This window comes from Plasmodium malariae (assembly GCF_900090045.1).
Source record: "Plasmodium malariae genome assembly, contig: PmUG01_00_4, whole genome shotgun sequence".
Classification (NCBI taxonomy): Eukaryota; Apicomplexa; class Aconoidasida; order Haemosporida; family Plasmodiidae; genus Plasmodium; species Plasmodium malariae.
In genome coordinates, this window is record NW_021638322.1 from 22,189 (window position 1) to 35,798 (window position 13,610).

At 19.8% G+C, this 13,610-nt stretch overlaps 2 protein-coding genes and 1 pseudogene across 3 annotated transcripts; all 3 read left to right on the forward strand.

The window, feature by feature from the left end:
* Positions 1 to 1,118: 1,118 nt before the first annotated feature.
* Positions 1,119 to 2,869, forward strand: PmUG01_00017700 (PIR protein; the record flags this gene model as incomplete). Its single annotated transcript, XM_029006611.1, has 3 exons — positions 1,119 to 1,142; positions 1,286 to 2,665; positions 2,795 to 2,869. The coding sequence occupies 3 exons, from the start codon at positions 1,119 to 1,121 to the stop codon at positions 2,867 to 2,869; spliced, it is 1,479 nt and encodes a 492-aa protein (XP_028859263.1).
* Positions 2,870 to 7,087: 4,218 nt separating this feature from the next.
* Positions 7,088 to 8,168, forward strand: PmUG01_00017800 (annotated as a pseudogene). Its single transcript has one exon. A coding segment is annotated over exon 1 (1,081 nt).
* Positions 8,169 to 10,501: 2,333 nt separating this feature from the next.
* Positions 10,502 to 11,149, forward strand: PmUG01_00017900 (fam-m protein; the record flags this gene model as incomplete). The annotated part of the gene is made up of 2 exons (XM_029006622.1): positions 10,502 to 10,597; positions 10,715 to 11,149. The coding sequence occupies 2 exons, from the start codon at positions 10,502 to 10,504 to the stop codon at positions 11,147 to 11,149; spliced, it is 531 nt and encodes a 176-aa protein (XP_028859264.1).
* Between the last annotated feature and the right edge of the window lie 2,461 nt (positions 11,150 to 13,610).

A 13,610-nucleotide genomic window follows, 5' to 3' on the forward strand; every position in this document is an offset into this window, starting at 1 on the left:
AAATATTGCAAATATATTTCCCAAATTTATTATTCAATTATATTTGAATTGTGCTAATTATCTTTTAGTTATCCTAAAAATAATATTTTTATTACGCTGCATAAATAAAAATATTATATTCCAACTTTTAATGTAATTAACAATTTAATGTTTTTATTAAAAATGATTCATTTGATTGGTTTATTTATGCATAAGAGCATGGATGAACAATTTAATATACACAATGGGCACTGTAATAATATAACAAAAAAAAAAATATTGACTTAAAATTTATTGTGGTTATTAATAGAGGTGAATAATTTGTATTCTTCTTATATATAGTCTACCTAAAAAATAATAAATTATAAATAAATATAATATATTTTAAGTAAAATTTTTTATCACATTAAAAATAATTTATTTGTTTGTGTTTTATTTTTTGTTTTCTTTAAATATTCTTCTTTCTATTTACATATTTATAATTTTAGTAATATTCACTCAGTAATTTATGGTAATGCGCCTATAATATTATATCGTATTGCATATAATAGGGTAAAAGATAAAGTTTTAATGGAGTGTTATTATACTTATTTATGGAACAATTATTTCCAAAAAAGTATATTTTATAATTTTACAGAGATACCATATTAAGATACATACAAATATTTAAAACTATAAAAGTGTTTGAAAAAAAATATGAAAGAGCATTGAAATTTTTAATTTTTTATATTAAAAATTATATTTTTTATTAAAGAAAGTGGGAAAATAATATTTACATATGTACAAATATATATATATATATATATATATATATATAGATAGAATAAATTTTATTTATATTACATTCCTTTTTTTTTACTCTTTACTATTTACCGCATCAATGTTAAAGTTATTTAGATTTAATTAACAATATTAATGTAATATAAACAATACAATTATAATTTATTTTAAAAAATAAATTAGTGCCAAATTTCTTTAAGAAATATGTAAATAGATGTAATTACTAATAAAAAAAAAAAAAAACGCTTGAAATGGGCCATTTGTAAATATGTCGTAATAGTTTATACGTAAATATATACATATATACATAGTATTAATCATTTAATCTAGAACATATATCCTAAAACTGATAGGAAATTATGGAAATTGAAGATTCAGATTACGTACATTTTCATTATTCATAGAAATAATAATATATATTCCCATTTATTATAAAGCCATTTTTCATGCATAACATAAGAAAAATTATCCTTTGTAAGAAGTATTTATGTATTTATGTAATATATTTTATCAATTCAATTTTCAGGATGAAATTTTAAAAGATTCGTCTCCATATAAGATATATGAAGAATTGAATAAACAGGTAAAAAATGTAACAGATGATCCATATTGTAGTGAATTTAAAAATTTAAAACAAGATTACAAAGATAAATCTGTTGAACTTTGTAATAAAGTAACACAACTTTTAGATTTTGTAGTTAAAAAGAAAAAATCAAAAGAGTTTAAAGACTATTGTTTACATTATAAATACTGGGTATATCAAGAAATAAGGAAATTGTTTAATGAACGCTCATCAAATAATGATATCGCAGAAGTTATTAAAAAATTTATTAAATTACAGACTACTATTTTCTCTAATGACCAAAAGTATGGTTGTTCTTTCGTCTTTGGTACAAAGGATTTTACAGAATTGAATTATAAAATAGAAGAAAAATATTTGTATGATTATTTTAAAAATTATAATACTATTAAAAGTAGTGATACATGTTCTAAAGTTAACAATAAATATAAAAAATACCTTAAATCGATCGTTAACGTATATAATGATTTAAAGATATATTGTTGTTTATCAGAGGATTGGGATTGTTCACATTATTTTTTGAGTTGTAAGGATGAGTTTGATCCGAGTAAATTATTATTTTCTTTAGGGTCTGAAGAAAATGGAAATTGTGATGGACTAAAAACTATTACAGCTGTATTCAATGATAAAATATCAGATTATGAGGCGTTCAGTTCAGATTTTTTGAAATCACTTAATTATGGTGCATGTTATAGTCCCAACAATGGTACATTCACATCAGGTGATACATCACATCCATTTTGTAATTTATACACAGTACCTGTACAGTTATCTAGTAGTGTAACTATAGTTAGAAATAATGAACCTCAAGGAAATGGTAGTGCATCCCCTCCAGATAATTCGAATTCAATGAGGGAGGAAGATCAAAAACAAGAAAAACATGCAAAAAGAGTTCCACAAAAAGAAGATACAGATGAAACAAATGAAAATATAGGGGGTTCAGGTAGTTACAAAGAACTAAAAAAAAAGGCATCTCCTGATGAAGATACACATGTTACATTTAGGTGGAAATTTGATACAAGCGGACAATTAAAATGTCCAACTACAAGTACAAATAAAGCTGAATTAGGAATTTGTGATTATATGGAGGAATTGATTGAAGGTGGTTTTGCTACAAAAACAAAATCTGGGATGTATAGATTGAATATTAAAACGAAATGGACCACTGATGATTTAAGAACGTATCGTGAAAGAATAAGGAGTAGAAGATCAACTCATGAATTAAATACAGATTATTTTAATATATTAAACAACATTTTTATTCGTATTTCCACTGGAGTTGCTCTAGTAATGGGAATCATTTTTATATTTTACCTTTTTTTTAAAGTAAATACAAAATTATTTTTCGCTGTATATATACATTATTCGTTACCATTTATAACATATTTTTCTTAATATATTGTAATTGTGAAATGAACATATTATACATGTTTTTTACTTTCATATATATATTAGTTTACTCCCTTCGGATCACGTTTACGTAGACATAAAAAAGGAAACAAAGGTATAGGTTTGATTTTACCGATTTAAGTACACGCAAACGACCAAGGCGCTTCTTAAAACGTACTTATAGACATTCTGACAGGAGGAGATTTAACGTAGTAAATATAGAAGATGAGCTTCATTCATCAAATGATTTACGGAATATCAACTGACATATATCAAAGATATTAAGAAGCCCACAAAATTGGATTATATAATCATTTCTATTAAGTAGAAATGATAAAGATCAAAGAATAAAAAGAGGAGCATAAATAAAATATAGACTTTTATTTTTAACTTTTTATATATATTTTTTATTTATCCTTTTATAATAATTTATTTTTTCTAATTTTTAGTCAAATACTTTTTTTATATTTATTTAATTTTTTTTTTAATGAATTTAATTTGAACTTACAATAATATTTGTTTTATATATGGAAAAAAAACTAATACTTTCCAACCTAATAATAGTTTAAGATTCTAATGTTCCACAATTCGAAAGCGTATATTGGCAAGGCATTTTTATTTTATTTAATTATACTCATGAAATTGTACCCTGATTTTTTGTTATGTGTTCTTAAAGCATAACACATTTGAGATATATTATAGTTATATTTAATGTAAAAATAAATTTGAATTTATTGAATTTATTTGGAACTAGTAATTTAGCCCTTAAATTAGCACAATGTATCGTTAGTAAAAAAATTGATGTAACTCGTGAAATAAAAACCTACAGTTTTTTTTTTTTTTTTTTTTTTTACATATAAATATACTTATCAAATGATGATTAAATATTATATAATAATCAGTACTCAAACTATTTGGTTTTTCAATAAAAAATATATTTCATATTTGACCAAAACTTTTGGATAAAATAACATTGTATCTGAAGAACACAGTTTTTATATATATAACGTAAATATTATATACATAGAGCAGAAGAAATATTAAACGTGTTGCTGGATTTTTTTATTGGTAATATATATTAAGTGTTAGAGTAGTAATAGTAAGTGTATAAGAATAAACTAAAAAAAGTTCATCATTAAAATATTAATACAATTATTTGTATTAAATAAAACGAAAAAAAAATCAAATATGATAAATTAAATTTAATACAAGATACCAAAAAAATATGTAATATTTTCTTCCTTGATATATACATACGTACAATTTTAATAGCAATTCTATTAGAAATTATTATAATAAAACAGTTTTATCATCTAAACTATGAATATTTAGAGAAAGGAATTTTAACTCATATTGGCACAGAAAAAAACATATATAATATAAAAAGCAAAAACGAAAGATTAAATGAGGAAAAAAAAAATATTATTAAGCCTTTTATATTTTGACAGTTCAAAAAGTGTATAATAATAACATATTACAAATATATACATTGCTTATATATTTTTCCTAACTTAGAAAATTGTTTCCCATGGATAAATTATAAAACCATAAATGTATGTTAATTTAGGATCCTCCTACATACAACTATAAAAACAAGTAGAAAGATACTTCATTTCATATGTTTACAAACATACCAGTAATTGTAACCTTCCATTAAAATATATATTTAATTTTGTGTAAAGACGTCAGTATGATTAAGATATCATAGAGAAATTACTTTGTGTACATAGAACATATAGCACAGAAAAAATTTTAATAGTTTCAAATGCAATATTATATAAGGAAAATAAAATAAGAATTACTTTTCATAACTTTTCATATTTTTTTTTTAAACAATATATTTCAATTAGTATCGGAGTTGTTACAATAGAAATAAATGATACACTTAAAAATATACAACTTAATTATGCGTTAATTATTTTAGGATTCAGTAATTATTAGTGAATATAGGAAAAACAAAAATCGTATTTAAATGTATTTTCATATAATAATTTACTTCTATAGATTACTCTATTTTTCTATTATTTATAATCGGAAGTATGTAATTATCGCGTTAAAAAATTAAAATAAAATTTGATTTTTTTTTTGCAACTTTTTAAAACAATTAGGCTCAACCATTTTGGTAACATTATTTTATGGAAACATTTCATAGTATACTTTTCAATCAAATAAATAAATGTATATATATATACATATATATGTGTGTGTATCCCTTTATTTATTTTGAACTCTGCTTCCATCCTATAATACTACGGAGAAAGAAACATAACGATCTTGAAAGATGTAAAGAGCGATCTCGGTCGTGAACATCAGAGCCCACGTATATCAATCCGAAACATAGGCGATTACATATATCGTGTAATTCTTGATTACCAGTTTAAAATAAAATAACATTTAACTGAAAATTAGTTATAATATAACTATAAGCAAACGTGCAAATTGTGTCATATCTGTACTTGAGATTAATGAAGAAAAACAGGAAAAGTGAAACATAGAGGCCACAAAATAGAAAAAAATATATATGGCATAATTAATAATTAAGAAGTTATTAAAATGTATAATTTATATAGCTTTAAATATATCGACTATATTGTAAAAGGAGCAGTAATTAAAAATAAGAAATTTTTATAAAATTGCATGCAATAAATTTATAAATATATATATTAAGTCAAGTGTCAGTCTTTGAAGGATAAAATGTTGAAATATATATATAATAGTAAGCATTTAAGATATTCTGCACAACGAAGGAATAAGAGAAATATTGTATAAAGTATCACCACCTAAAAAGATAGAATGCTCTAAATTAACTAGAATTCTAGGAACATTCAAAAAATATTACAAAGAAAGAAAGATAAGAATGTGCAAAAAGAACTTTTGCAAAGCTTAATAAAATATTTAAGAGGAAGAGAAAGGTTAAAATATGTAATACAATAATTATGGAAAAAAATCAATTTCATATGATCTTTCTTTTTGATCACTAAAATACATAAAAAAAAAAAAAATCTTACTAACCTATACTTTATAGAATTATATATAAATTTACAACAAAAATAAACCTAGTAATGTATGATTTTAATAATTTTAATTAATCTTAATGGAAGAATTTAAATTATTTATTATTTATCCCTTTATAAGGTCAAAATGATTTATTAAGGAGTAATATATTTTTATTATTTTAGGAAATTTTTATTATCTTATAATAAATAAAAAATCAAAGAAAAAAATTTTCATTTTAATACTATATTGCAAAAATGATGTATATAATTTTATATAATAATTTATTTATTATTCGTAAAGCTTACTCATTCTTTTTTTTTTTTTTTTTTGTTAGTTAATAATCTAAATATGATAGTTCTAATATATTTAAGAGTACCCATTTTTCTATCATGATACAGGTTAATTTCTTATATAATGTAAAATAAATAATAATCAATCATAAAGTATCTTTAAAGGGTCATTAAATTATGTACGTATAGTTTTTATAACAATTTTAAAATATATAAATTACTATTTTTTATTAATTTATCATTTTTTTTTTTAATTATACCATCCTATTTCTAATCGCTTGAATAAAGAAAAAAATTTTTATATGTCCAAATTTTTATTTTTAATACTATTCTTAAATTACTAAAAATTTTGAACTGCTATTAAATGCAATTAAATCTAAAATCACATAGTAAATTACGTATAATAGTGTTAGAAAGTATAAGATTAATTTATCTTATATAAGATAATAAAAGTAAACTATCTTAATTTGTATATTTTTGATCTCAAAAAAAAATTAAGCACTTTTAATTAAAAAAAATATTTGTAATATTGCATTACTACATTTGAATTAAATTTTATTAATCATTATTATTATTTATATTTTTTGTTATTTTAATGTATTGCTCATTGTCAAACCTTTATACTATAATTACTCTCTTAGTTTGAACAATTATTTTTATTCTGTTGTAAAATGAATACCGTTGTAATTATTCTAGAACAATTATCAAGACTTATATAAAATATTTATTTTCGCAGTACCATTAACCTAATGCACATAGTATAAGTAAAAAATTACATAAATAAAAAAAAAATTTTAAAAAGTAAATGAAACACACAAAAGTTAAAAGTTATTTTGTCACATAAAAAATATCTTTATTCAATAATTCCACTTAATTATAAATTTCCTATTTGAAAAATAGTTTACATCTTATCATTCCTAAATTGCTCCCTATGCGTCATTATCTTATAACCAGAAAAATATTAAAATTCCATGTTATGCAGTATACTTATCTCCATACAAGTTGTACAAACTTCTTAATTATTTTTTTTAAAATATATACAAAAAAAAAAAGAAATATGAAGACAGAATCTAAAAAAAAAATTATAAAGAATTATACGCGGTACATACTAGAAATCAAACAGGAATACACAGAATTTAATATATATCATTACTAAATCCTTCATCTTTAGAATATAAATGGGAATTAGAAGAAAACCATATAAAACATATAAATCTACACCAAGGGATTTACCAAAAGTAATTATGATTTCTATTCAATATTAACCAACCAATATATACGATTCTACTAATATGTATGCTTATGCCACAACATTTCATGCGACAAAGAAAAAGTAAGACACAATAATAAAAAAAAAAGTACAACTTAAAATGAGAAAAAATGTAAAAGTAAAATAAAAGCATCCAATGAAGATTCATCAAAGAATACGCAATATAATAAACAAGGTAAGTAATATAATTCTTATATATTTGAAACAAAAAAATATTCATGTTAAAAAAAATATTCAAATAATTTAATTATCTAGGTTTTCTCAAGGAATATATGGCAATTAGTAACAAGACTTACAAAAAAATAATACTTAAAAAATACGGATTAAGAATTATTTTACCTGTATTATTGTTCTTGTTTTTATTAATAATATCCACAATACAGTTAACATCACATTTCATATATAAGAAAATGTGATGGTTGAATTTTGATTGGTCTAATACTCAAATAGAAGAATTAGATAAGGAAATATTGTCAATCACATTAGAAAATTTAAAAGATAGTTTCCCATGGATATGAAGGTCTTAGATGCAGATCCCACTAACGCCCAAATTTCTGTTCTAGGACAATCAATTGGCCAACTAATATATTTCTTTTCTTTCATTATATTAGGTATCACACTTATATTAAAGGTTTTTTACGATCATATGTTAAAATATAAAAAAATTAAGTTCAGTAAAAGATAATATACATAGTAAGGAATATATATATTCCTAAAGAATTTCCAAGTATATAGTAATAGATATAATATTTTTATTCTTAATAAACATAATCATAATTTCTTAAATTCTCTATATATCCCAATATATATATGACATTTTTGACAGACAAAAATGAAACAATATGTTCTTAGTTTTTTCGCGAATTTGAACCTTTTAATGTTCTTTAATTTGTAATATAAAAATTTTTTTGAACTTGACTAAATATTAAGAATTCGTACACACATATTTTTAAGCATAGTTTCATTTAAAAAATATACATATATACATATATATATATATACGTTAAATTAGCATATGACATCACACAACATATATAATTATTAAAGTAAAATATTTATATTCTACCAAAAAATTGTTTCTTTTCTTTTTTGTCTTATTACTGTCTAAAATGATAATTTGTTTAGTCTACTAAGAAAATATATTATTAGTTTTGAATCAAAAATAAACGTATCTTATTTTTTATTGAATGAAAAGAAGTTAATATACTTCATTATATTTATATATATATATTTTAATTATATATGAAATTTAATATTCTATAAGTTGTACTCTATGTGGAGCATGACATAAAGTGTATTAATTTAAATGCCTTTTTCACGGACATCCCTTTTTTTGTACATGATATATGTATATATAAATTTATATTAATAAATTATTCTTATTAATTATTAATTATTTATAATTCTTATATAAATTATGAATTATATATCCTTAGAAACATTTAAGATTTCAAATAAATTACTATTTAATTATTCATATTAATTGTGGTGTAAATTAAATTTTTAATAAACGAATTAAATATATATAATAACGTAAGTATATAAATACAACAAATATAGACATTTTATTCTTTTAAAAGTTAAATTAACAAATAAAATACGGTTATATATTAAAAAATAATTTGTTTAAATTGTTTTCTGTTTTTTTTTAGTTTTTTTCATAATGATATATGGCTCGAGTTGTATTATGTAACTATAAATATAAAAATTTTCATTTAACATATTAAAAAAAATGTATTTTTTTCTGAAATAATTCAATGATAAATAGATAAATATTTCTTTATATACTCTACTTTTACTTTGTCCATAAATATATTTGTAATATTTTAGCACTTTAAAGATGTACAAAAATATATGTTATTTATATTAAGCATTATTAATTATCTGTATTCTAATAATAATTTAAAAAAAAATAAAATTCGTAAAAAAAAATTATCTTTTTGTAGATAATATATAAATACTTATCTTTTTTTATCTTTTGGATAAGTATAATTTATTTTTAAAAAGTAAATATTTTTTTAAATGCTTAATTAAATAAATATAGTTTGTAAGTTTTTGTCTACAGCATTTTATTGGGTAGTTTTCAAATATTAAATTTTATTTTTCATAGACTCAAATGAAAATTATAATTTGAATATAAGTTCTACTTATTAAATTTACATACTCTTTAAATATAATCATTTAACTGGTGAAATAACTTATCCCTTTTTTTTCCTTTGCAAGTTTCCACATGTGATATACAGAAAATTAGGCAGGTACATATGGTCATATCAGCATAGAAAAATTAAAAATATTTCTTATTAGAATATTAATAGTACATTTAAAATTATGTTTACTATTCATATATCTTCTAAATATATATTATTAATTAAAAAAAAAATTAGTTGAATATGAATATTTTTTTATAGAAATAACATTATAAATTAATCTTAATTTAGAATTAAAATTTTTAAAAATTATGGAAATAAAATAGAAAATCAGATTTTACATCATTACATTATACCTATTTTTTCATAGATTATATAATATTATATTAAAAACTTGATTTTTAAAAATTATATTATAGCTTATAAAAATACCCATGTTTACTCAATAAGTAATGCAATTTCTGTATGTAACACAACAGGCTTCACAAAAGAAATTTTCTTTTTCTATTAATATATTTCAATAATATATATTTTAGGAATAATAACTTATTGAAATATGTCTTTATAAAATTAGAATTATTTAAAGGATAACCTTTTTAAAATTAGCAATTATATTTTTAATATGAAGAGCATTATATAATATATATATTCTCTACATTCTGCATGCTATGTAAACTAAGTATTTTTGTATAATAATAAATCGTATATTTTTTTTTTTGTTTATCTCAATAAGATTAATACGTAATCTATTTAATCAGTTATTTAGAGTAAATAAGTACATAATATTTTTCAATATTTATAAATAATATATATTTTTATTTTAATGAATGTTAGTTATTTTTTTTTTTTTATATCATTAACGTTAAAACTTTTTAAATATTTTTAAAGATTTATTCCTTGTATATACAGTAAAATACATAGTAATTATATATATTTTATTAAATATTTTTGAAGTAATAAAAACAAATTCTTTTAAAAATAAATATAGCATCCCTTATAATAAGCAGTAAAATAAATAGTTATTAATTTTTCCCTTGCTGAATATATATGTATATTAATAATCTATACAATGGAACAAAAAATTAATACCACCTTATTTTTCAAAATTTCTGCGTTTATGATTTTAAGTTGGATATGTCATTTTTTTGTGATACAGTATGATAATGTTATATATGGATTTCTGTAAATTTTATATTTTTTATGTTTTATTTTTTTTAATAATTTTTATTATTATTAGATTATTTATTGTATGAAATAACGTATATTAACATAATTTTTTTAGAGAACTAATAACAAATTGTTAATTGAGAATTGGGTACCATGTAAAAGATTAAATACAAGAAGTTATCGTTTACTAGCAAAATATAAAAAGAATAAAGATTCAAATATTCTAGATCTTAAAGAGGATAAACCATTCAATGGAGAGATTAACAAAGGAAAAAACAGACAGTCTAATAGAACTTTATTAAATAAGGCGCAGTACTATACAGAAGTTATAGATTATGAAAATGGGATGTTTGATGGTAAATACTTCCATTTTGAAAAAAAATTAATTAATAAAAATGACTATGATGATTTACTTGAAAAAAAAAGGAGAATTTGTGATATAGATTTAAAAAAAATTAAATTCAGAAAATACAGATATGGAGCTTTTATAACTTCATTTTTTTCTTGTTCGCATTTGGATTGCCAATATTACAACATTTTAAGTACTTGAAAACTGCAGGGGATGAATTAAAACTGCATTAAAATTGCAAAAAGTATGGTCAGCAGTAGAAGGTATCTTGAAGGGAGCGAAAGAATACTTTTTCTTAATATCATTTGGGATATTAATGGTTATATTATCTGTCTCACTTCTAATAGGGTTATATAAGCTCTTAATAAATAATGAAAAATATAATAAAATTAAGTTAATGTCTGAATTAAATGAATAATTAGAAGTAAACATTTTTATGTAAGGAAGTTATCAACAATAACTAATATATATAATATTTTTACGGAATACATTCTTATAAAACATACTTATAACTGTTATTATTTTATAAATACATGTATGTAAATTTTTCTTTTTAATACAGAAGAAAAAAAAAGTTAAATTAATCATTTTTTCATTAATATGAATGTTATGATATTTTTAAAAGTTTATTTTATATTATTTGTTCACTTTAATTGCATATTATGTTTTAATATATATAATATTCCTATATCAATAGAATCTTATAAAAAATATAGTTTTGTGCACAAAAATTAATATATAATAGAACAATACAAATCATTGTATACGAATAATACCTTAGCTATATTCGAACTAACAATGTTACTTCATGTTTTTATATTCCTGTAGAATGCAATGATTTTCATGATTCATCTTATGGTAAAAATTCATAATTATCTTTATAATGATAATAAATATGACTTTTTTAGATTTTAATTAAACAAAATAAATGTATATTATTACTTTGACGTATAAAACAAATTTTATTTATTTTAAAAAATAACTGTTAATATTTATTTTATAAAATAATAATTATGAGAAATATATTATAATCTATATATGTTGTAACATACATTATAATATATTCTTATTTCTTTTTTTTGAAAATTATATATCATATTTTATAAATATATTAAAAATAATGTCCCTATAAATGTGTATTATTTATAATTTTTTAATAAATTGAGACTACAATGTCATCAGAAATAATGAATAATTTAAGCCATTAAATGCTTTATTAATGTTCATAATTATGCTGTTAATCTCATACTGAAAATTTAATTAAGTATATATTATGTTGAAAATTTAAAAATGTACTTATATATATTATTTTTTTTTTTTAGTAAATTAAATGTATAAAATAACGAATTAAATATTATCATATATGAAGAAATAATATATTTAAAATTCTTCCTTTTTTATCTTAGTTTTTTCAAAATAGTTCACTTCTAAGAACTTGTTATATATATATAATATAAAATTTTCTTTTAAGGTAGCAAAATTACATATAACTTTTCATAATATTATATAAATATATGTATGCATATATTTAAATATATGTTATAATTTTTCCTAAGGTTATATATATATTATATAGAGCGTTAATACCGTTTTTAAGATGTATAAATATATGTATAGTTTATACTGACAATAAATATCTTAAAAAATAAATCTTATTTTTAAAACAGAATAAAAAAAAAAATGAATTATTTTTTTATAGATAATTTATAAATGCGTAACATTCATTTTATATTTTAAGCATGTTTTAATAATATATATTTAAAAAGTTAATCTATTTTTTTTTTTTTTTACAATATTTAATTAAATAAATATAAGAAATTACACATTCAAACTTTTTGCACCTAATTTTTATTCAATAAATTTGAATTTTCATAGATTTTGATGGAAATTGTAGAGAAATATTAATATATTTTTTATTTCTAATTACTTCATATATTTCAAAATGTACTGTTTAAACCATTGTATAAAAAATTCGTATATTTTTCCTTGTAAATGTATACATGGGATCTACATAAAAATGAGACGAACACCTGTGGACAATTCTGTATGGAAAATTAAAAATGTTAAATTAGAATTTTAATAAGATAATTAATTATTTTCATTATTTTATTTTCTAATTTTCTTTTTGTTTATATTATATATACTATTATTTGTTAAAATACATGTTTTCTTGTAAACAATTTTCTTGTGCATAGATGTACGATGTAATCCTATTGTGATAATATATATATATATGTATATATTTTTTCTTTTTTACATTTAAAATTATAATAAAAAAAAAATAATCATTTCTAAAACAAGATATAAATGGTATTAACATTTTAATTTGAAGTCATCTAAAGTTTTAAGATACCCGTACATAATTATCTAAAATTTTAAAAAAAATATTGCAAAAAAAATTATTACAAAGTTTTTTTTTCCTATACACCATATTATAACTATCCTTATTTATTTTTTATATTATTCATAGTAAGACTAATATATACATTTAATGATTTAAATTTTTTCCTCATAAAAACGGGTTACACATGAAAATTCGTAACTAATCTGTTTATTAGTTATATTATGAAATAAATTACAAAACTGTAAAAAAACCAATTTATTAATAATAATTAAATTAATTCAAACTTCAAAAATCCTTCAGAATACATATTTTTTAAAA